General features: G+C 31.9%; 2 protein-coding genes across 3 annotated transcripts in view; one reads left to right on the top strand and one right to left on the bottom strand.

Moving 5' to 3' along the window:
* Positions 1-17,431, top strand: part of LOC114326416 (uncharacterized) — a 52,445-nt gene extending 35,014 nt beyond the window's left edge. For both annotated transcript variants that reach the window (XM_028274781.2, XM_028274782.2), the window contains exons 4-6: positions 2,812-3,078; positions 14,961-15,169; positions 17,076-17,431. In XM_028274781.2, coding sequence (XP_028130582.1) covers positions 2,812-3,078; positions 14,961-15,169; positions 17,076-17,362 — 763 coding nt within the window. In that variant the 3' untranslated portion in view covers positions 17,363-17,431. The remainder of the gene's footprint in view (positions 1-2,811; positions 3,079-14,960; positions 15,170-17,075) is intronic.
* LOC114326418 (uncharacterized) overlaps positions 1-26,891 on the bottom strand; it is a 376,347-nt gene that overhangs the window by 206,349 nt on the left and 143,107 nt on the right. The gene's annotated exons all lie outside the window — the stretch shown is intronic.

Raw genomic sequence — 26,891 nt, 5'->3', positions numbered from 1 at the left:
TAATTCTTGTTCATATAATATATGGTTTTGCATTACTATACAGAGTATTTAACAAGTTATGACCATATTTATTTCAAAATCACTATGAGATGAACACCCTGTATATAAAGAAGTAATTCGTAGACAATAATTTGTTTTATGTAGTAAGATAAACAATATACTGTAGTTTTTAAATTAAGTCCAATTCACATCATTGACGAATATTTGTATACAGGGTGAACTACAAAACCAAATTACGATTTTCTCTATTTTTTTAAATGGATCACCCTATATTTTATTTTTCAACATTATTGTATTTAATATACTTTTTCATTTTTATATAGCATTCCCTATATCTAAACTGATTACTTTCCGAGATATTTTTAGTTTTCTTCAAATTTCGGGAATACATTCAATTTTTCTAGTAGAAATAAGTTAGTATTGAGTGATAGTTAAACAAAATTATTTTTATTAGATAAATAACTAACACAAAATATAAACCATAGCAATATGCAGTAAATATACCAATAAATGTGATATTAAGAAATTATCATATTTCCCTAATATACAAGAATCGTAAAATTCCTACAAAAAAACTTTGTATTGTATCTAATAATTTAACAAGATTATTTTTATTCAATAAATTACTTACATGAAACATAAATCAAAACAATATACAACTGATGTAACAGTTTTTAGATTGGTATATCAACAGCATTCTAAGGCAAGAATTTTTTAGTAGGACATTCATTTTTATAAGCACTTTTAAACTACAAAATTAAATTACGATTTTCTCAATTTTTTTTAATAGATCACCCTATATTTTATTTTTTTTAATATAGTATTTATGATACCCTTTCATTTTTATACAGCATCTCCTATACCTTAACTGATTGGTTTCTGAGATATTTTTAGTTTTATTCATTTTTTGGGAATACATACAATTCTTATAAATATAAATAACTTAACAAATAAGTATTATCATTTATTATAAATATTCCATATATTATGTAATAATATAACAAATATTTTCATTCAATAAATAACTAACAAAAAAATAATAAACCATAACAAAATTTAATGAATGTACCAATTAATGTGATGTTAAGGATATAAGTCTAAAGTAAATGTTGAAAATGACCACTTTCAACGTCTATGCAATTTTGTAACCGATATTCAAATGCCCGAGCCACATTTCTAACATTTTTTAAGTCAATAGTATTAAAAGCTTCTTTTATTCTATTTTTCATATCATCAAGCGTTGTTGGATGCTTCTGGTATACAAGGTTTTTTATATAGCGTGACTTGAAAAAAATCAATTTTGGAAGAACTGGAGCACCGTCGTATAAAAACCTCAACCGTCAAAAAATGTGGACCAATCACGTCATAATCTCTAACAATATCACCTTAAACATTTATAGATCACCTAGTTTGAGTGTTAACAAAGTAGGGATTTCTTGATGCATATTAATGAAATTTAATATGAAAATTATATTATAGTCTGTTCGCTAAACTCAGACGCAACTTTCTAGATATTTTAGTCGGTAATTTTGCCAATTTTAGCAAAATTGGCAAAAAATAATTTTTAAATAGTTAATAATCACTAAATATTTAGTAATTTTGACAATTTTTGCAAAATTGGCAAAAAACAAAAAAAGTATCGACTAAAATATCTAGCCAGTTGCGTCTGAGTTTAGCGAACCGACTATATTAATAAATGCGGGTCACAATCTGCAATTAGGAATGTGTTACTAAAAACTTCTTGGCTTAGAATGCTGTTGATATAATAATCTAAAAACTATTAAATTAGTTGTATATTGTTTTGATTTATGTTTTGTGTGAGTTGTTTATTAAATAAAAATAATCTTGTAATTTTAATATACACAAGATACCTATATTTTTTTGTAGGAATTGTATGATTCTTGTATATTAGGGAAATATGATAATTCCTTAATATCACATTTATTGATACATTCATTGCATATTGCTATGGTTTATATTTTGTGTTAGTTATTTATTGAATAAAAATAATTTTGTTTAATTATCATTCAATACCAACTTATTTCTACTAGAAAAATTGAATGTATTCCCGAAATTTGAATAAAACTAAAAATATCTCGAAAAGTAATAAGTTTAGATATAGGGAATGCTATATAAAAATGAAAGAGTATAATAAATACAATATTTCTGAAAAATAAAATATAGGGTGATCCATTTAAAAAAATAGAGAAAATCGTAATTTGGTTTTGTAGTTCACCCTGTATACAAACATTCGTCAATAATTTCAACTGAACTTAATTTAAAAACTACAGTATATTGTTTATCTTACTACATAAAACAAATTATTGTCTATCAATTACTTCTTTATATACAGGGTGTTAATCTCATAGGGATTTCGAAATAAAAATGGTCATAACTTGTTAAATACTCTGTATAGTAATGCAAAACGAATATTATATGAACAAGAATTATGAGGGGAATATAAATATGAAAAAATATATAGGGTGTCCCATTTAAAAAATTATATGTTTGATATACCACGCTGTTATTGATCACCCTGTAGAAATGGACATATTTTCCAAGCGTGGAGAATATCATTGCCTACATTTTTCCTAAATAACTTTTTTCGATATTTTATACCGTAATGGAATTATCGACCGATCCCGCACTAAAAACTCACCCTGTATATCAGTGAGTCGACCTTCTCGTAACACTAATTTTGAAGGAAGGCGACACTTCACTCCCTTCCATGCAAGTATGCAAGAGAGATACATGGAATAAAAGTACATATTAGTCGAACTATTTATTTTTATACATACCTTTCATTTATAGAAAACACGGAACCACTACACCAGCTCAAAACATACGTTACGCGACCCGATGCCCAAACATCAACTATGCCAGTTCATCAACTTCCAAACTTCGGAAGAAAAAACAACCGCCTGGAGGAATGATAATAGATGAATGTTGGTGCGATATTTTACGTGGAGAAGATGGAGAAATTGAGTCTGTAACATTGGACGAATCATTTCCTGGAGTCGAAGACGATATGAAAGGTGTACAGCAAAGACGAAGTACAGATAAAACGAGAGTTAATGAGTAATATTCTAAATTAATTAGTAATATTTTATTTGGTCCTAAATAACTCAACAACTTAATAATAAATAACACCAAACCCAATAACAAGACCAGTACAATGGAGGCCTAATCACAAATTTTATCTTCAGTAAGATGCAAAAGTATGGAATAAATTCACTATTTCAGAAACAGAAAACTTTTAAAAATACTTAAAACACGCCAATTTTAATTTTTGAATGGCCATCAATTGTTATTGTGTTAGACATTATGTCATCAGTGTTGGCGTAATGACGTAATCGACGATTTTTTTAAAGACCAACCGCGGTCACGGAACACCTCACCTTGAAAGGTCTTCTAATCAGCTTTGCAACGATGTATACGATTTTTTTGAAGTCGTCTAATTCTGAAATAATAAATTTATTCCATACTTTTGGATCATATTGCATAAATTGTTCCTACTTCATATGTTCACTTAATTAATTCCATTGTTTTGTCTCTGTGGCGTTCATTTATGTTAGCAATACCACAAGTTTATCGAATATACATATTCATTTTTTGTTCATCCTAAAGCACTAAACAATCGATTTGGCTCAGTATTTTTTTTATTTTTTTTTTTCGTGTGTTTAAATACACTCACCGGCACAAAATTCCGCCACCCAAAATTTTTGATTAAGTTTGACAATTTATAACTTTATTATTTGTACTCCGATTTTCAAGATTCTTGCATCAGTTTGTAGGTACATGTAATGATGTCGTTTGTTATTATTCCGATAACAAAACATTTTTGCTTAGATGGCATTATACGGGGGTGAATGGAAACGTTGTATTTTCTCCTAATTTTATAAAATTCTGTGGAAAAATTGGAGGGCTAATTTTGTTTCATACTTTTTTTGTATTATCCTGGAGGTATCCCTTTTTTTTGACATCCATTTTATTGCAACCTATTTTATAAAAAAATAATAAACAATACATATGAGTGTTAAGAGAGTGACACAGTCAGTATTCACCCAGTGGTGAATACCTAAAATAGTACAATAATGATTGAATTAGTACAGTTATTAATAAATTAATTGAATTAATTTGAATAGTACAATAGTAATAAGTGGGAATGATTAGTTAGTGTTGAGGTCAAGAGTGTCTGTTCTTTTTAGTCTTCTGTTCTGTAGGGGTGTCAGGAGATTGGTGACCAATATGTTTGGGTGAACCTGTAGTCTATTGTGGTACTTGGAGCACAGAGAAACAATTTCTTCTTTGACGGTTTGGACTTGGAGATGCCTATAATGAAACAATTTCTTCTTTGACGGTTTGGACTTGGAGATCCCTATGTATATTATCGTTGGAAATGTACCAAGGAGCTTGGCACAGTTGCCTTAGAACTTTTGATTGAAAGCGCTGTATCTTGAGTAAATCTGTTTAACTGGCAGTTCCCCAGATTTGGATGCCATACGTCCAGATAGGTTTCAGTACACATTTGTAGATCAGAAGTTTATTGTCTAGACTTATGCGTGATTTTTGATTCATGAACCAGTACATCTTTCTATAAACGAGTCCCAGTTGCAGTCGTTTGTTCCAAATATGCTGTCTAGGTAAATCCCCAAGTATTTGACGTCACTTCTTATTGGCAGTGGTGTGTTGTTAAAGGTTACAGCTGGATTGATCTCCTTCCTTAGTGTAAACGTAATGTGTGTTGACTTGGAGCTATTAACTTTGACTCTCCACAGTTTAAACCATATTTCAAGTCTATTTAAGTGACTTTGTAGTACTTTTGAAGCTAAGGTCGGATTTTCGTGGCAAGCCATTAGGACAGTGTCATCAGCATATGTTGCAATTGTTGTACGATCTGAAGTTGGTATATCTGCTGTGAACAGGAGGTACAGTGTGGGTCCAAGGACACTTCCTTGGGGTACGCCAGAGTGGATGGGATGTAGAGTAATGAGGGCCTCCCCTAGTTTTATCTGATACGATCTGCCGGTGAGGTATAATTGTAGGAGCATGCAGATTGAATGAGGCAGTTGTCTTTTAAGTTTTGATATTAGACCTTTATGCCATACCTTGTCGAAGGCTTGGGAGAGATCCAGGAAGGCTGCTGTACAATATTTCTTGTTCTCGAGTGCATCTCTTGCGGTTCTGACTACCCTATGGACCTGTTCGATTGCGCCATGTTGTTGTCGAAATCCGAATTGGCAATGAGGTATTAGGTTTTTTTCTGTAATGACATTGTCTATTCTTTTCAGGAGAAGCCTCTCAAACACTTTGGAGGGTAAAGGCAGAAGGCTAATAGGACGATAGGATGAAGATTGGGTTGTGTCTTTGTTGGGTTTATGAATTAGAATGATTTGTGCTACCTTCCATTGGGAGGGGAAGTAGCACAATCTTAGGACAGCATTGTATATGTACATTAGTAGCTTTATTGCTTCTTGAGGTAGTTCTTTGAGAATTAGTCCTGTTATCAGGTCGTATCCAGGTGCTTTTTTTGTATTTAGGTTTTTGATTCTTAATTAGAGTAGATAAGAAGTAAGAAGAAGGAGGTATCCCTAATATTTTGTTTTTCGAATTATCCGAATATCTCTTTTATTGTAAGAGCTGTACAATTTTTTGTAAATAAAATCACTGATTGACTCATAAACTACATATCTTAAATAGAGGTTGGATTGATAAGATTAGAATGGCCCGCATGCAGCCCAGATCTCAATCCTATTGAGAATTTATGGGATGAATATGGGAATAGCTATTCGCCGTCATCCAGGCCTCCAGAAAATTTGGTACAGTTATGGCCCTGGTAGAGGAATATCGGGCTATTTCCCAGGCACGAATAACTGTTATCCGATAACATATCTTTATTCGATTCCAAACAGATTGCGAGCAGTTGCTGCTTCGAGAGGTGGACATAATTGCTATTGAATTGTTTTGTTTTGTTGTTAATTTTGTTTGTGTTGTTAATTTTGGTGCGTTTGATATTTTTAATTAAATAAACCTTCAAAGCAGTGTTTTTATTTACAACTTTTACAAGAAAAGAGATATTCGGATAATTCAAAAAACAAAATCTTAGGGATACCTCCAGGATAATACAAAAGGAGTATGTAACAAAATCAGCCCACCAATTGTTCCACAGAATTTTGATAAAATACAACGCTTCCATTCACCCCCTATAATGGCTAAGCAATATCTAAGCAAAAAAAAATTGTTACCGGAATAATAACAAACGATATCCATACATGTACCTACAAACTGATGCCCGAATCTTGAAAATCGGATTACAAATCATAATGTTAAAATTTTCAAAATTATTCAAAAATTTTGTGTGGCGGAATTTTGTGCCGGTGAGTGTCTAATGTTTAAATAACAAAGCAATGTTATGATTGATTTCCAATATAATTTTCAATTACATGAATTCCTGAGCTCCCATCTCTAAAATTCTATATTTTATTTATTTAATCGTCTACATATCTATATATGTACTAGGTGATCTGATAAGACTTTAAACTGAAATGAAATACCTACATGTTTTCCAGAAATCTTTTTAATTTTATTCAATATAATCTCCTTTTAAGTCAATATGATTCCAGCGATTGTCTAAGTTACCCAAATTATGGTATTTTTTTCGTCTATAATTATCTTTTGGAAGTAATTTGTCAGTGACATTAAAATGGGTTATTAGCCTGTAGTTTTGTATGACTGCCTTATCTCTTCTTTATACATAATTATTGTTGTAATGGATTCGTTCATATTATTCCGGGCAATGTTTCTCTTGTAATATTTGATTTAGAAGAGTATGGAAAGTATTTATTCCTCCATTCTTAAGTATTTCCACTGTCACTTTGTCTTTTTCAGGAATTTAATTAGTTTTATTTCTTTTATTTCTGATTTTATTTCAAGTTGAAGTAATGTATGTAAAGTAAGTTTATGTTTTTCACTTTGCTTTTATAGGCTATTGATTATGTACTTAAGAAAGAAACTACAAAGTTAACGGGGTTTTATTGTTTAATATGGTCAATGGACCTCTAAATATGAAAAAACCGCGGAGTGCTACCATTTAAAGAGGTGCGTTTTTGAGAAAGGGGTGAATGAGTGCTTAGGCACAGGGTGCATTAGGGTGAGTTCTATGCACTTTTGGTACAAACACGTCTGCAGAAAAATTGTTCCAGAATAAATTTACTATCGAACACCTTTTAAAGTCAAAAATATTTTTTATACCAAAATATATTCAAAAAAAGCAAAAAAAACACGAAAGAAAGCAATTTTGTTTATTGCCTAATAACTTTTTTCCACGGGAATATAGGTATATAGCCCGGGAGGTAGTGTCAAATTTAACCGGAGCATTTTAGCATGGCTGTTTTCTTTTTATTTAGTTAGGTGTTCCAAAGCTTATTAACAAATGATGTGTCAGCTGGCCCAAAACCGGGGATTTTAGTCAAGAAAAGGTCAAATGTGAAACTTGATGGAAAAACGCTACAACTTGTATGTCAAATATTTATCTCCGTGACTTACGTGTATAATAGCCAAGAATATCTAGCTACTGGCTTTCACCCAGACGACTCGGGTTCAAATCCTGGCCCTGAAAATCTTTTTTGTTTTTAAAATTGACATTTTGATTTGAAAAATAATTATTTTTTGATAATACCACGTTTTTATTATTTATAGGACACAATATAAAAAAGTCTGTATGTTTTTTATAGGATCGTAAACTTTGCATTTGATCATATTTGTATACATATTCAGCTGACACTTTTTTCTTACAATTTAAAATTCATAAATTAACGATTTATACTTTTTAGTCTTTGCCAAACTACATTATAGTTCAAGAATATTTTTTTATTATTAACTACTTGACTCGGCAAACTTCGTACCGCCTTAGAACTAAAGAATAATGTTTAAAAGTTAAATACCTAAAAATTACCAGAAAGCCAAAAAATACTCAAAAATATTGCGTATACTTTTTTCTAATAATGATTACTTAGATTGGTCGTGTTAACTCAGAAAGCTTTCCGGTTTAATGTACTACACATTTGCTTGAGGTCATCATAATTATGATCAAATGCATAGTTTACGATTCGATAAGGGGCATACAGACAAACATTAATTTTTATATATTATAGAGAACAAGGAAATATTTAGATTAATAAAGGGTTAGTGATATATAAGTGAAAAATTAGGGTCCAAAAAATAAAACAGAACGTCGGGGGGTTTATTAAGGAGGTCAATCATAATATGTAATATGATATCATAAATATGATCAAATGCATAGTTTACGATTCTATAAAAGACATACAGACTTTTTTATATTGTGTCGTATAAATAATAAAAACGTGGTATTATCAATAAATAATTATTTTTCAAATCAAAATGTCAATTTTAAAAACAAAAAAGATTTTCGGGGCCAGGATTTGAACTCGAGTCGTCTGGGTGAAAGCCAGTAGCTAGGTATTCTTGGCTATTATACACGTAAGTCACGGAGATTTGACATATAAGTTGTAGCGTTTTTCCATCAAGTTTCACATTTTACCTTTTCTTGCCTAAAATCCCCGGTTTTGGGCCAGCTGACACATCATTTGTTAATAAGCTTTGGAACACCTAAGGGACCGTTCAAGTATTAGGTAACGCAGGCTGGGGGGGGGGGGTCAAAAATCTTCAAAAATTGCGTTACGCAATAGTTAAACTCCCATAAGAGTGCGTTACGTGGGGGGGGGGGGGTTAAAAATCTTCAAAAATCGCATTACGTAATACTTGAACGCTCCCTAACTAAATAACAAGAAAACAGCCATGCTAAAATGCTCCGGTTAAATTTGACACTACCTCTCGGGCTAATAGGCATTGCTTCAAAGAAACAAAACTTCCATCCTTCCTATTTAAAATGACGTTTGGTAGAAGTCTCTAATTATGATTTATAGTTTCCGAATCATGATATTTCAAAGTTCGCCGCTCACAGTATTTTTGGGCCATTTTCCCCATTATTTCGCAAACATTGTTCTGTAACTTTTTTCTACGCGTTTCTAGATATGTATATGCAATGTATTTAGTAGGAAAAGAAGTCAACTATTAACATGGTCTATTGTATAAGGTTGTACGACTATTTTTAAGCAAGTTATGGTTTTTAAAAATTTTATACTTTTAACAAATTTTGATTTTTTTACGATTTTTTTTAAATTTCTTATTATAACTTTTTTCTTGTACATTTAGGTACATATATACATTGTGGAATAGAAAAAGCTTATTTTCTTTACTTTAAAATGGTTTACATATTGTAAAAAATTCTAGGACTATTTTTAAACAAGATATCCGTAGGATATCCACAGGTATCCGTAATTTGAGAAAAAATTTGATTTTTTTTTCAATTAGAAGAAAACAGTTCATATAGACTACATCGGAGATGATAAACACCCACGCACCCGAAAGGTTTTAAGCGAGATGATAAACCCGAAAGGTTTTAAGAAATAGTTCATTAGTTTCATTCGGTTTTAAGAAATAGTATTTATTAATTTAGTATCGTTTTGTACTCTTCTAAGCTGTTAACATATCAATAAAACTTGTGCATTTCCTTCAGAGTTTTGTCACTTAATTCTCCAACGAGCACACATCATTTTATACAGAATAAAAGTTAGGTAGGTACATACTATTGATAAAATTTGATATCTGACGATTGCATCTTAGGTTTTAGGCTATGCAGAGCATTTTATGATACTCCTGTCGCCAAGGGGGCTACAACGGCCTCCTTTATTCAGATGGACTTATCCAAAAATTTTTTATGTATTTTGACCCGTAGAACACGAATTTTTTGGGTAACAGTTGATCCGTATGTCGATTAAATTGTTATAAACAAAGAACTTAAGGAATTACATAACAGCAATTTCCCGCAAAACAAAACATTTTTTTGTATTTTTTGGTTTATTCTAAGCAAAAAATGTTCTTACAAGTTTTTTCGTAGGATGCACAGTTTTCGAGATAAACGCGGTTGAACTTTCAAAAAATCGAAAAATTGCAATTTTTGAACCCGAATAAATTTTGATTAAAAAATAAAATAGCAATTCTGCTAACCGCATTTGAAAGATCAAGTCAAATTTTATCGGTTTTGATTATTTGCATTGGTAAAACTTTATTTTTTATTGTTAAACAAAGCTATAAACACATAGTGCTTGAGTGATGTTTTCAATGATCTCCCATTTAAAATCGAAAGAGTAGGTAGAGTAGGTACAAGTGAAAGCGAGGCTAATTCTACGTAGAATGCATTAAAATGCATGTATTGGGCACGGGAAACACTATGTGTTTAAAGTTTTGTTTAACAATAAAAAATAAATTTCTAGCAATGCAAATAATCAACACCGATAAAATTTTACTTGAATTTTCAAATGCGGTAAGCAGAATTGCTATTTTATTTTTTAATCAAAAATTATTCGGGTTCAAAAATTGCAATTTTTCGATTTTTTGAAAGTTCAACCGCGTTTATCTCGAAAACTGTGCATCCTACGAAAAAACTTGGAAGAACATTTTTTGCTTAGAATCAACCAAAAAATACAAAAAAAAAGTTTTGTTTTGAGAGAAATCGCTGTTATGTAATTCCTCAAGTTCTTTGCTTATAACAATCTAATCGACATCCGGATCAACTGTTACCCAAAAAATTCGTGTTCTACGGGTCAAAATACATAAAAAAAACTTAAGTCCATCTGAATAAAGAAGGCAGTTGTACCACCCCTGGCGACAGGACTATGAAGAATAATAAGAATAATTTTTTTTCATAAAATTATAATAAACAAGTTTTCCATATGTATGTCATATTTTGGAAAATAGTCCTAGAATATTTTGCAATAGGTACACCATTTTAAAGTAAAGAAAATAAGCTTTCTTTTGTATTCAGCAATATATATGTTACCGGCCAAACCCGATTTCAGGACAAACTATTTTGGCCTTGGCCAAACTAGTTTGTCCTAAGCGCGTTAGGATAAACTAGTATGGCCTAGGCCAAACTAGTTTGTTCTATCGCGCGTAGGCCAAACTAGTTTGTCCTAAGCGCGTTAGGATAAACTAGTATGGCCTAGGGCAAACTAGTTTATCCTGATATAAAGACGCACACTTCAGGCCAAACTAGTTTATCCTGAAGTGTATGTTTTTATATCAGAATAAACTAGTTTAGCCTAGTCTAAACCAATCTAATCTAGTCGAAAGTATATAATTGATTACAGATTGGTTGCTGATTTAAACGTAAGTTTAGAAGACTCTATTAAGAGTTGTAAGACTTTTAAGTATTTAGGGTAAATGATAAACCGAGATGGCACTTGTATGAAAGATATAGAAATGAAAATAGTACGGGGAAAACAAGCCACGAAAGCACTCAATGGAGTGATATGGAAGAACACTCTAACTAAAGAAAACAAAAAAGGATTTTTCAGGGCATAGTGCTGAATATTACCCTACAAGAGCGGAAAATTGGCCAGTGACAACAATAATACGAAATAAAATAAAAACAGTAGAATTGGAGTTTATGAGAAAATGTCTACAAATTACCAGGTAGGACAGAATAAGAATAGAGGAAATGAAACAGAATAGAAGTAGAATGCTCAATTACAAAAAAAGTTGTGGTAGTAAAAGTAGAGCCTTGAAATGGTACGGACATGTACAAAGAATGCCGGAGCACAGGTGGCCGAAAAGATTACTGGACTGGGACCCGCGGGGAGGAAGACCTGCTGTGAGATGGAAAACTAACATAGGAAATCCTTAATAGATAGAGACCTCAGAGATGGCGACTGGGAGAATAGAGTGCCATGGAAGACGAAAACGGCAAACTCATAATGGGAGAAAGACAAGAAGAAGAAAGTAATTTAGCGAACTAGTACTGCTCAATATAAATAATAAATTGAATAAAATACTTTGTTCTTGGAAAAATAATCATTTTTATTAAAATTATATTTATTCGTAACAAACCAACAATAATATTGAGTTATATTCGCGGCCGGACGGACAGACAGCCTAGGCCAAATTTCTCACCTTTAGTACCATCCTTGGATTATAAGCTTTCATTTGACACCTCATTTGTCATTCTACCTGGTATAATGACAGAGGAGTTGAATTCACGGACAGACAGACAGACGGACGGACGGACAGACGGACGTGGATAATTCAACGTTTTCAAATTTCTTCAGAATTGGTGAAAACAATATTAATTCGTACTCGATTTTATTCGTAAGTGTATCTTTTCGTTTAATTTTTGGAGAAAACCTCATCCTTTTATTTATTATTTTTTATATTATTTAATTATACAAGAATATATTGATTTATAGCATGCATCAATATCTTCATTCGATGTATCATAAATATGATACAATATATCGATGTATAGTTTTTTTGCCATCCCTGTTGGGACGTGATTTGGGAATTTTCCGCATGTAAAAGTCCTTATATGTTCGCTAAATTACTTTCGACTCGGCTAAATTGGTTTAGACTAGGCCTTACTAGTTTATCCTGAAGTGTGAGTCTTTATTATATCAGGATAAACTAGTTTGGCCTAGGCCAGACTAGTTTGGCCTGAAGTGTGTGTATTTATATCAGGATAAACTAGTTTGGCCTAGAACAAACTAGTTTGGCCTACGCGCTTAGCTCCTGAAATCGGGTTTGGCCGGTAACATATTATATACCTAAATGTAGAAGAAAACAAGTTATAATGAGTTTAAAAATAATCGTAAAACATATCAAAAATCGTTAAAAGTATAAAACTTTGAAAAACCGTATATTGCTTAAAAATAGTCATATAACCTTCTATAATAGATCATTTTAAAGGCAATTGACTTATTTTCCTACTAAATATATCATTGCCTATACCTAAAACTGCGTAGAAAAAAGTTACAGAACAATGTTTGAGAAATAATAGGGAAAATGACCCAAAAATGCTGTGAGTGGTGAAGTGTGAAAAAGACTTTTACCAAACGTCATTTTAAAGAGGAAGGATAGAAGTGAAGCAATGCCTATACCTATATCCCCGTGGAAAAAAATTATGGAGCAAAAAACAAAATTGCTTTCTTTCGTGTGTTTTTTTAATATATTTTTGTAAAAAAATATTTTGGACTTTAAAAGGTGATATTTCGATAGTATATTTAACCGAAAATAATTTTTTCTACGAGCGTGCAAAAATGTCTACTTTCGCGCACGTGTTTTAGTTTAGAAAGTTTCACTTTTCCGCACGCGTTTTACTTTTCCGCACGCGTGTAGATATTTTAATATTGCCTTAAAATAATTATAATACATGCAATAAACTAATATTTAGATATTACTTACTATTTTATTTCAAATGTATCTTATTGTGTTCCTGTTTTAATGAAATTAATGCGATTATTTCATTCATAGGAGATTCTGACCAATAGAAAGCTACAGAAATCTGAATTAAATCGATAATTTTTGATAATTGCCCGTCGTTAAGTATATTACGTCAGATGCCCTTCGTTGCTACGAAAAAATACGTTCAGTGACATTAATGACAATTAATGTTTTAAAAATTATAAAAGTGATGACTTTCAATCGTCAAATATTTATAAAGCTTTGTGTTTAATTGTACTAATTTGTACTTACATAAATAAATTACAATAAAATTTTGGTTTTGAACAGTTTTATTCATGAAATAATCGCAACTAATTGCACTCGAACTCTAAAATTAATATAGAATTTTAGAGCTCTTGTGCAATTACTACTGATTATTTCATTCATAGGAGATTCTGACCAATAGAAAGCTACAGAAATCTAAATTAAACTGATAACATTTTTGATAATTGCCCGTCGTCAAGCATATTACGTCAGATGCCCTTCGTTGCTACGAAAAAATACATTCAGTGACATTAATGACAATTGTTTTAAAAATTATAAAAGTGATGACTTTCAACCGTCAAATACATATTTATAACAACTGTGTGTTTAATTGTACTAATTTGTACTTACATAAATAAATTACAATCAAATTTTGGTTTTGAACAGTTTTATTCATGAAATAATCGCAACAAATTGCACTCGATCTCTAAAATGAATATAGAATTTTAGAGCTCTTGTGCAATTATTACTGACAATTCGATGAAATAAAATTATTTTGACATAATATTCGAAAGTCAAATCGATAGACAATAACAGTCGTTTTGAATCATAGTCATGGAAACCAAGATCGTCGTCATGCTAACTAATTATATTGAAAGTTTGGTTTTGACAACCTTGTCAAAGAATTAATTTGTGTATGTATTTTCATATTAATTAAATTAAGTGATTAAGATTTGGTCATTTTTTAAAGACTCGTAGAAAAAATATTGTTCGTAACTCTTGCAGAAAGTCTCTTTTCCGCACTCGACTGCTTGCCGAACTCCCGCTTCGCGTCGTTCGGCAAACTGCAGTCGCGTGCGGAAAAGTATGACTTTCTGCACTTGTTAGGAAAATAACTATTCTGTAGACGTGTTTGTACCAAAAGTGCATAGAACTCACCCTAATGCACTCTGTGCCTAAGGACTAATTCACTCCTTTCTCAAACACGCACCCCTTTAATTGGGCAAATTAAAACCACTCCGCGGTTTTCTCATATTTAGAGGTCCATTGACCATATGAAAAAATAAGACCCGTTAACGTTGTAGTTCCTTTTAGCTCTCTTATTTTGAACTTATCAATAGCCTATTAACCTGTTTTTGTACTTCTTTCTTTCTTTCCAGGACCTCATCTTCGCTTCGTTATCGATCACTCGTTATCTGTACACTAAACAGATACGAAGCGAATACGTTCGATAACGAAGCGAAGGGTCAAAAATCGAGTCTGCTAATGATCTTTATGGCAAAAGTATAACTATGAGGATAGCGATGTCCATAAAATAATCTAGATCTTAATATATGCACCTACTAATAGTTTTCATATAATTCCTGTTTTTACAAATATTTTCTTTTTTGATCTACTAGAAATAGCACACGAAAAACCAGTCACGAGGACAATACTAACTACTCTAAAGGGATGGTTGTACTAAAACATTCCAGTACAGAAAAATCAAGAAGTGGTGAAATGCCTCCAATATTGTCTGTGACCTTTAGCGGAGAAACGGATCAAAGTGGACAAAAACTCGGAGAACCTGGAGAAGATTCACAGGCAGCATTTGATGCCAGATACGGGGGTAAGCCTAAACATGATCTAGAAATATACTAGTTCCTAGTAGCATTTTTTTAACCTCCCAATTTATTTACAATATGTAAAACAAGTTACAATAAGTAAATGTTGTGACCACTAGTGTAGGTGACTTGGAGAAAATGATTCACTAATCATTTTCTTCACAAATATTTTACATAGATATAAAATTGTTTGTCTCTGGGTCCTAGTAGCATGAATTTTTTTCTATATCTATCAAAGCTTTTAAATTTCGGAGGCCTATAAAAGATAGAGGGAGTGGCAAACAGGTATAAAAAAATTGAACATAGAAAGAGTGATAGAGAACAATAAGAAAAGGTTAGAACTGAGTAATTCACCTTTTTAACAATAGATCTAGTTTAGAATCTCTTCTTCTTCTTCTTCTTTTCGTAGCACTGCAACCCGGGGTGGGTCTTGGTTGACTCCACAACTCGCTTTTATCTCGAATGGTCGTCCATGATAGTCTGACCATACATTGTCTCTCCATCGCAGTCGTGGGCGTTCTAAAGGCCTTCTTCCTGTGGGGGCTTCCTCCCAGATTAACTTGGTAAGGGAGTCTATGGACATGGCCAGTCCATCGTAAGACGTTGAGATTTAATTTCTTTGTCGCTCGCCCTATACATCTGCTTGACCTCAACATTTGTTCTCATTCAGTATTGGTCGCTATTAGGTTCGTGATAAGGTCCAAAGATTCATCTGAGGATTTTTCGTTCAAAACACAGTTTTCTTTCAATTGCTTTGGTCAGAGTAATGTCTCACACAGTTACTTGAGCACCGGTCTAATCACTGTTTTATATATTCTAATCTTTGATGTTCGTGTTAGGCTCTTAGACTTAATAGTATTGTGGAGGCTATATATAATCTGTTTGCTGCCTGAATTCTCCCTTTCATCTCTTTCGTGATATCGTTTTCTACAGTAATTGTTGCCCCGAGATATTTAAAACTCTCCATGCTTTCAAAGGTAAATATGGGTATATTTTAACATTTTGCCCTAGTCTATCTTGCCCCTTTTGTCTGTTGATGCACAAGTATTTGGTTTTCTCTTCATTTACCATTAAACCAGTTTTCTTTGCCTCTACCTCCAATTTATTGAAAGTCTCCTTCACATTGGTGACTGTGTTTCCCACAATGTCAATGTAAGCCGCGTATGCTAGTAGTAATTTTGGTCCATTTACTGTCAGTAATTCTGTTCTAATTTGTGCTGTTCTTACTACTTTCTCTAGAATTATATTAAAAAGAGAGGTATATCCTTGTTTCAGACTTCTACTTATTTCGAATGATTCTGAGAGTTTGTTACCTATCCTTACTCTGGATCTACAGCCATTTACACATATCTTAACAATCTGGATAAGTTGTTTTGGAACTGAAAGTTCTGCCGTTGCATTCCACATCTGATCCCTTTTAAGGCTGCCGTAGCAGTCTATGTCGAGATTCTAAATAGTTCTATTGAATTCCCAACCTTTATAAAGCAGTTGCCTTAAAGTAAAATCTGATCTATGGTCGATCTATTTTTTCCTACACCGTATTAACTAGAATTATTTAACTTGCCTCTATAATTAGAGCACTTGGTTTTGTCTCCCTTTTTATGAGTGAGGATTATTACACATTCGTGTCATTTTGTTGGTATTTTCTCTTCGTTCCATATAAGTGTTTGTGTATATCTATGTAAATTTCTCCTCCGTACTTAAGGAATTCAACCGGTATATTGTCGGAGCCTGGATTGACTGTTGGGTGAATTGAGTAGCTTAATAGTTTTTCTTGTCGGTTCCAGGCCCGGATAAAGGAGGAAGGTTAAGCGAATGGCCACCAACCTGCCTTTGTAAAATGCCTGCCTGTTATGAAACCTGCAAATGTTTAGAATTTGTTTTACAGTAACTATTTTTTCTAATTTCCAGTAAATTCAGACTATCACGAGCAACGGAATCATGATCACACCGTTGCAGATCTTTCCTATGAGCATTACCGTCCAGAAGAATCGACAGCAGAAGAAACGTCCGAGGCGAATACAGACAAAGAAAGGATTTCTACCCATCAGAACGCGTGTCATTCTAGCTTAACTGGTACTTACTCCAAACAGATGAAAGATGGCAGACCGTTTATTTTCGGATACGATCTTGAAACTTCCAGTTCGTCAGATTTGAGTGAAGAAGAAACGGACTTAAAAACATCTACTTCTAAGTAAAATAGAGTATATTATATATGTCAAGTATTTTATCATGAAGTCTATAAAAATAAATATATTTAATATAAATGTTTGTTTTTTTTCTAGTTTATGAGTTTTATTACAAATCATTATTTTGACTATGCTCTGGGAGGGGACTCATTTTACGTGTGTATTTGACTCATTCGTCACAATCAACGTCTGTCCATTTTTTTCCATGGTCATACCAGAAACAGGGTTGTTCTCTGTTCCATCTTCGTTTTAACCCTTTTGTATGAATTTTACCAGCTCTCATCCTCAAAATCTTTATCTTATAGGTCTCTTTACAACTTTACTTTACAACGTTTTTTGGTTTTTTAGTATCTACAATCTTTGTTTTTATTTTGAATATAAAATATTTCACAAAAGAAATTTGAGAATAAGGAGACCCGATGGCATCAAACGAAGTCTAAGTAAAAAAAGAGAAAATTATATAAAGAGTGGCAAGAAAAAAGGTCTGACGCAAATATTCAAAATTGAATGGTTGCCAAAAAGGAAGCGAAATTAGCTTTAAAGCTACAGTAGAAAATTATAAAAGTATATGCGATAAACTAGATCAAAATATATATGCGATAAACTTTAGTGGCAAAAGAAAGATATATAAAGAAAGGCAAGGCAGTTTTAAGCAATGCCGGGGCAGCGGGATCGTTGCCAAGATTCCGAATCAGCTTCCAGGCACGTCTGTTATTTTGTTTCATGTCCAGACTCCTGCACTACTTCTCTGTTCTGTTGGCGGCTATCGCATGTAACACTTTCTCCTCAACCTGTATTGTTGCTTCTGAGAAAGAGTCGTCTTGATATAGCTGCTCATATATTTTAAGTAGGGGTTTAGATTCTTCATTGAGCCCCGCTATGTACTCGATTCTACAACCTCTAGGGATATGTTTCCGAGATATTTGTTTTACGATTTGTACAAATTTAAAAATAGAGAAAAGATAAGGATCAAAATAGAGAAAAATATAGAAGGTAAAATCGGAGAAGAGCAAACAGGATTCACAGCACGGAAATCATGTCTAGATCATATCCATACAATACAACAGACAAAAGGGAAGAAATAGCTAAGAAAAGAGATATGCACATGGCGTTTGTAGACCTTAGGAAGGCATACGATACCGTGCCATGGAAAGAACTGTACAAAGCAATGACTAAAATACTGCTCGTCAAATGTTAGGGATATAGAAAATTATGCTCATTTTCATAGTTAATTTTTTCATGAACAGATTAACGGATTCCACAATTTTTTTTGATATTTTAGATTTTTCTTTAGTATTTACACAGTTGTGCAAAGGTTTACTCAAACTTATTTTTTGTACTTATACCGGGTTTAAAAATATAAATGTTTTTCTTATGTTAAATTTGAGACACCCTGTATAGAGGATGAGGTACAAATTAATGTGAGTATACATCAAAATCATATTATAGTCTTATGTTTTGTAAATACAGTAGAACCCCGTAAATCCGAACCCCGCGAATCCGAACTTTCGACAAATCCGAACCAACGGAAAGTGAAAAAAATTTAAAAATTCAAGACAAAAACTTAAAAACATGTTTATTATACAGAGTAAAGCCAGAAAATTGGACAATGTAGGATTACTAGGACATTGACATTTAAAATTTCTTGAAAATAAATATTATATTTTAATATATAGGTTTATAAAGTGTTTATTAAGATTAAACACAAACTTACTTTGGTTCTCTCGTAGTCAACTTGAGTCCAAAAATATTGTCCACACTCTTGCGAGAACGTTTGGCTACTCAAAATCACAATAAAAGCTTTGAACTACTAGTTAATGCTAACTTTCGGATAATCCAAACTTTTCGGAATCCGAACAGGCTGTCCCCCCAATTAGTTCGGATTTGCGGGGTTCTACTGTAATTTGTTTTTTGAATGTACCTGATATCTTTAGAAATAAAGAAAATTTGACGGTTTTGTAGTTTAACATGTATTTTAACCGAAACAAAAGTTTGTGACACCTTGTAGAGAGGAAAAGGCACAAAGGTGGGTGGGTATACATCGATATTATTTTGTAGTCTCATATTTTGCGAATATATATTATGCGAATATTTCTGATATCTTTTATAACAAAAAAACTAGACGGTTTTATTCTTTAATATGTGTTTAACTGATGATATGCAATACGTAAGGAGGCCATGTCTTATCGTACCACTAAGATGAAATTATTTCCTACATATAGTGCGAAAGGAAAAGAGTGTTTAAAGAAAAAAATCTGTGTAACCTACCTCTTTAAAGACTAAAGAGCCTCCACGTAGACCCCAAATCTGTACTTATTCTCTAGGAAATTCCACCCACCCCAAAACGTCACGAAGCCTCCATTAAACAATCTTATCTCTCTTATGTTGCGCTGTGCATACCGCTTACCTGGTCGACAAATAACTGTTATAGGTGTCGATAAGAACTGTTGACCTTATGTGCCTTTCTGTTTTTAAAGTTTTGTTAAGTGTTATTATTTCTTATTGTTAATTTAGTTTTTTTTTCAGGTAAAACACATGTTAAAGAGTAAAACCACCTATCTTCTTTGTTTCTAAAGATATCAGGGACGTTCAAAAAACAAAATGTTCACAAAATATAAGAATAAAATACGATTCTGATGTATACTAACATTTGTACCTCGTCCTCTCTACAGGGTGTCTCAAATTTAACATAAGAAACACACTTCTATTCTTCAACCCGGTATAAGTACAAAAAAGAAGTTTGAGTAAACCTTTGCACAACTGTGTAAATACTAAAGAAAAATCTAAAAAAAATTAGTGGAATCCGTTAATCTGTTCACGAAAAAATTAACTATGAAAATGAGCATAATTTTCTATATCCCTAACTTTTAACGAGCAGTTTATATGGACCAATGTAATATCCGACATAGGTATAATGACCTAGAGAATGATGATGATGATTTATATAAAAGAGTTAATAAATATTCTCCTCCAAAATTTTTGTTGCCCCTTCGCCAAGTACCTATGTGACACCCTGTACATTATACAGTTCTTTGGAAGATTGTCGACTTGAAAAAATAATTGCATGGAATTAAACATAATAAAAGTTATCCTTACAAGGCTTTGTTCGACACCTAGTAGACAATTAACATTTAATTTTAATGATACTACCGGCAGGAGTTACTGCGTGAGTATAGTATTGGTTAGCGCAGACATATAATTTAGAAAGCAAAAAATATGTATAGCTATAGGTGAATCGTTTGCAGCTAACGGTATACTATACCATGAGTATTCAGACATTTCATCGATTGCCTTAAAAGTTAATCGGTATGTTAACAAACTTCCTTCGTTTATGTATTTGTATATAAATCCGTTGAATCAATGTTTTTTTAAATTACCAGAATGAATTCCACTTCAGTTAGTTAACAAGTTCTGATATAGTAGCAAATATTTGTTATACATAGTTCAGGGCTGCTGAACCTATGGACTGTTTACTGTTTTTGCTGTCTTATTTATTTACACTAAAATTTCAACAATGTCGATAGTCGAGGATATGAAATTGAAAAAATGGCAAAACCTCGCAATTTTTTCGTCCAGCATCAATTTGTACAAAAATTTGGGATTAGGCTCATTTCACCCTCCAGTTCATTTTCTATATTGAGCCGTTGTACGCTTTTGGTTTTTTAAGGGTGAAAACTACCCCTAAAAAAACTAATTGTAAAAAATTATAAAATAACATTTTAAACTTTAATATTGTCAATATTTGGTTCGTATTAGTTACATAATGATTGTTTTGTGCTTTAAGATATACTATCATAATATCGACACCCCCATCGAACAAGGTTGTAACTCATTTTTAGTGATTTTACAGGAGAGGCAAAAAACGAAAACATTAATTTTTAAAAATTTGTAGCGAAATGATTAGACCCTTTTACACTAATGTGATATGATATTTATAACATAATAAGGGATTACTGTGAGACGTATGTTTTGTAATTTTATAAACTGTTGAATATCTTGAGTTTGAGTGAGATACAACCTTGAGATTAAACATGAGTATTCGTAGAAAAAAGTTGTAACTCGCGTAACAACCATTTTACACTCTCCGTGTTATGTAATTATTTTTCCCGTTGAACTATTAAAAAGTTGTATGTTTTGAGTTATTTGCAATATAGCTAGGAAAAAATTAGTTTTTATGGTATATTTAAACAAAATATCAACTTACAGTTTACACAATTTTAATTGGAAATTATAAATTTTACAATAACTATTACAATTATTACAATTAATATTCTATCACTATGAAAAAACATGGTATAAAATATTTTAAATTTTTCGCATTCTTATTGCGTATCTGTAAATATTTAATGTTAAACCATTTTACTTTATTACTTTACTCTTTTACTATTAATATCTACTTCAAAATTAACATGTGTGTCCTTAAATAGGTTAAAATTTAGAATTTGCTTCTGATTTATTTCAGTTACGGATTTAGGCTTGCCTGATGCTTTGGCATATCGTATCCTGGTTATGCATTGGTGTGGAGCATATACGACTTAATGTTTTTCCGTTTTTCTATAAGGGCATGCATTGAATCACCCCCGTTTTGTGAATGTGCTATTTCAAAAAATACATGTGTAATGTTAATATTAAACTTTTTCACTAGATAGAAGTACGTAGCAAACACTATTATATACTTATTTTGTCCACCGCAACTATCAAAAAGGAAAAAAGTCCGTAAATCCTTTTTTACTTTTATTTCGATTAATTGACTTAGAGATACACCATATGTTTGAATACTTTATAAATTAAACATACGTGCAACAAAGTTGTAACTCATTTAAAAGCCTTGTTAATCGTCAAGTATAAAGAAAGTAAATATTTAACATAGGGAGTATCTAGTGTTGCTGCCTATTTCACGCTAAAATGGCACACGTAAGTTAAAATACAACTTTTTTCAATTGAGTATTAGCCAAACTATTGAGAATTAAACTATGTCGTTTATATTGGCGTGTGCGCAATTTTTTGCTGAATTCGCCTGTGTTGAAATCTGAAAAAAGGTCTAACTTGAATTACAACCTTGTTCGATTGGGGTGTCGATATTTCAACCCTTAAAACCACCCTTATTGGAGCTATACAGGGTGATTGATTAGTGGGGTAAAGCTCAATAGATCCGCTGTAGTAATAGATAGCAATAAAAGTTAATAACAAATATTGTAGCCAACTTTGAGCTTCATATTACAAAATTAGTTAGAATGTTACAGGTTGTTCGATAACACAGTGGCAGACCAAACTTATGTTTTTTTTTAAATGGAGCACCCTATATTTTATTTTATATTCGAACTTCTCCATCACAAAAATATAAAGGTTTGTTATGTTATACAGGGTATTTACAAAGTTATAACCAATTTTGTATGAAAATCGTAACAAGTTCAACTCCTTGTATAAATAAAAATAAGCACAACAGCAATGCCATATTTTTTTATTTATTGTCAAAATTTTAAAGAATTATTGACATTGCTCATTTTCTTTATATCAAATACAGGGTGAATCAAAACGCAGGTACATTATTTTCTCAGTAATGTTAAATGGAACACCCTGTATTTTATATCATTATTGAAAAGTAACATTACCGTACTTTAATTTTTATAGAACATTCCCTATGTCCAAATTTATTAGTTTTCGAGATATTTTCATTTTTCAGAGCAAATTATTTTAGGTGTCTAAATTTATCTAAATTTTAAGTAAGCCATGTCTGAATTGACAACTGACGATTACTGATTTATTAATCCGGTAATCAATGTAACAATGTAGCAAATAAAGAAATACAAATAATTTATTAGTAATACATTTTCCAAAAAAATACACAACCACAACATGCAACATTTTTGAAACAATTAAAAACTACTATTTTATGTAACAAATTAGTATTTACAAAAAAACACACAAACACAAAATACAACATTTTGTGAAGACAATTAAACACTACTTTTGTATGTAAATGTAACAATGTAACAAATAAAGAACGAAAAATAATTTATCAGTAATACATTTTGCAAAAAAACATGTTTGAAAAAATTAGAAGCTATTTTTAATAAAATACTTTTAATATTTAATTACATAAGGTGTTCAAAATTACCTTCTAACACATTTATGCACGCCTAAAAACGATTATTGAATGAGCTACTTACTCTACGACGTATTTGTAAATTAACACACCGCAATACACTTTGTTTTCTATTTTTCATCTCATCCCTTGTTGTTGGAGGTAATTTTCTAAACTTCATTATTAACGTAACCCCAAAAAAAATCAGTCCAGTTTATTAAATTCTGGTGATTTGGGTGGCCACGCTACTGGCCCATTGAAAAATGAAAATATCTCGAAAACTAATAAATTTAGACATAGGGAATGTTATATAAAAATTAAAGTACGGTAATGGTACTTTTCAATAGTGATATAAAATTCAGAGTGTTCCATTTAAAATTACTGAGATAATAAGGTACTTGCGTTTTGACTCACCCTGTATTTGATATAAAGAAAATTAGCAAAATCAATCATTTTTAAAAGTTTTGACAATACGTAAAAAAATATGGCATTAATAAACTATTGCTGTTTTGCTTATTTTTATTTATACAGAGAGTTGAACTTGCTACGATTTTCATACAAAATTGGTTATAACTTTGTAAATACCCTGTATAACATAACAAACCTTTATATTTTTGTGATGAAGAAGTTAACAGGATTTCGAATATAAAATAAAATATAGGGTGTTCCATTTAAAAAAACATAAGTTTGGTCTGCCACTGTGTTATCGAACAACCTGTAACATTCTAACTAATTTTGTAATGTGAAGCTCAAAGGTGGCTAAAATTTTTGTTATTAACTTTTATTGCTATCTATTACTATAGCGCATCTATTGAGCTTTACCCCACTAATCAATCACCCTGTATAAAGAATAATTTCGGCTTGCATCGATTTACATAAAAAATTGGGATTAGGATCATCTCACCCTGTACTTCATATTCTATATCATGCTCAAGGGCGTCGATTATTTTTAGGGGTGTAAACTACCCTTTATTGTCAAAAATTATATAAAAACAAATATGTATAAGTACAAATACAAATAGTTTTTAAGTCATCTTCCAGTATACGAACCAGTTCTGTGGTATTATACATACATTGAAAATGTTCCATAAGCGGACTATTCGAATATTTCGAAAAAAAAATTCGTTTTATAAACATAGCTCCTCATTTTTGGCGATAAAAGTTTTTTCAAAAATTATTTTGTAGGATTGTTGAAGAGCTATAAGACTGTGTAAATTAAATTCCGTAAGATCCCTTAGTTTTTAATTGGGGTGTGTTTAAAGGGCTCGAATAAGGGGGTGTTTGCTCGTAAATAGAGGTTTTAAACAGCTATATCTCGCTAACTATTCACTGTAATGAAAATCTTTGCACAATATAATTTTAGTTATTAAAAAAGCTACAATTTAGTACCTAATCTATCATTTTTTCGTATCTCCAGTATTTTCGGAGATATTTTGAAGTAAAAGGTGAAAAATACGAAATTGCAAAAAATCAGTTTTTCTTTAAACTCCAATTTTTCTAAAGTTAGGCCATTTAAATAGGTCAAACTTCTTGGGAGTATTGACAATATAAATATAAAAGGAATTACAGAAAGGTGAAGACCAATTTTTAATTAGGAGGGTAGTTAGGGGGTTATTTTCACTGATTTTTTCGTAGAGAAAAGCAGGTATAGTCGGTTCGCTAAACTCAGACGCAAATGGCTAAAGGTTTTAGTACGTAACTTTTTTGTTTTTTGCCAATTTTGAGAAAATTTGGAAAATTACTAAATATTTAGTAATTATTAACTATTTAGTAATAATTTTTTTGGCAATTTTATCAAATTGGCAAAATTACTAGCTTAAATCACTAGCCAGTTGAGTCTGAGTTTAGCGAACGGACTATACCGACATTTTTTTGATCATAAGTCGCTCTATTTTCATGCTAGAAATTTTTTATTATTATTCTTTGAAATTTTTAATTGAATACTTGAAAAAAGATAATTTAAGTTTTCCTCGAAAAATGCAAAGTTTTCCCGTTATTTGGCTTTGAAAATTTCAAATTATGCATTTGACGAGAAAAGCTAACCTTTAACATGCCGTATCTCGGTTTGTATTGGTCTTAATATTATAGAAAAAGAATTTAGTTTGTGTTACTAAAAGATACAATTTTATTATCTGCAGTTTTTTTATTAAACGCATATTTTTCGAGGTATTCTCAATAAACCCTCTAAAAAAGTGGATTTTTTTGTCGAAAAACTGTTACTTTCAACAGTACCGGCGCTAGGGTATGAGGTGCCCGCCTGCAAAACTAGCACAGGCGCCCGCCCCCCCACCCCCCACACACACATACTTGTATAACACTAACCTCAGGACTCAGGAGACATAATATGTGAGTTCTAATGGAAGAGTGGGTTCCACATGTCCGAAGATCAAACCAGTCACACTCCATATTGGAGTGGTACCTATATCTGACCCTAAGCTTTAGCCAGATTAGGGTATTAGGGCTGGAATTTAAACAACATTTAAAAAATTAATTTTTCTATTTTAGTATTTTCTATAACACCAGTTTGGCGCCCCCCATGCAGAGGCGCCCGCCTGCATACATCCCTTGCAGGCCCGTTATCGCCGGCCCTGACTTTCAAGCGCGAATAACTCGAAAAATATTAGTTTTACGAAGAAAATGTAAAAAACATTTTTTTCTTAGAATTACTTTTAAATTAATTTTAAAATAAAAAATAAATAATAAAAAATAATAGTAAATAATAATAGTAAAATAAGAAGACCGAAGACCCTCCTCGAAAGCATTAAAAAGCTGGGTCTGAATGAACATCTTTATAAGACCACGCAGAAAGCTGTACTACTCGCGACGGCCAGAAGTGTACGAAAATTTTTGGGAGATACACCTGCATTCCAAGTCACCTAGGGCTCGATAACACGGAAAGAGTCCCACCAGAGCTCAATCCCAGATACCGTAGGTATCTGGGATGAGTCAATTTTCCCCTTAGAGGGAGTGTGAGCCGTATGGCTAAATCTGGGTAAAATAATAGTACTAAAAAATTCCCACCCCCGAGATGGGGTGGCAACCACCCCCAAGGTTTTAGCGTACAGCGGCATGATATAGAAAATGATCCTTGGACTATTCCCTACCTTCTGTGAAAATTTCAAGTAAATTCATACTGGACGAAAAAATTGCGAGCCAAAATGCTTCATTTCCTCGACTACGAATAATATTTTAACAAATATTTCGTGAAGTCATATTATAGGTAGTCGCTCCGTATTAGATTGATGATTGAATATATTAATATACCAAAAAAGTCAAGTGCAACAACCTGCATCGAACAGTAGCTTTAATGTGACTCACACTCTTTAAAATATTTATGAAAAGTATACCTACACAGCAGACTTTTAAAAATCTTGAATACGAAATTAGAGACACGCAATAGGTGTTTAGAAACGATAAAGCGATAAAACGATAAAATATGTAGACAAGATATAA

Source organism: Diabrotica virgifera, chromosome 1 (assembly GCF_917563875.1).
Source record: "Diabrotica virgifera virgifera chromosome 1, PGI_DIABVI_V3a".
NCBI classification, from domain to species: domain Eukaryota; kingdom Metazoa; phylum Arthropoda; class Insecta; order Coleoptera; family Chrysomelidae; genus Diabrotica; species Diabrotica virgifera.
Note: the sequence above shows the minus strand (reverse complement) of the source record. Positions and strands in the feature narration are given on the sequence as shown.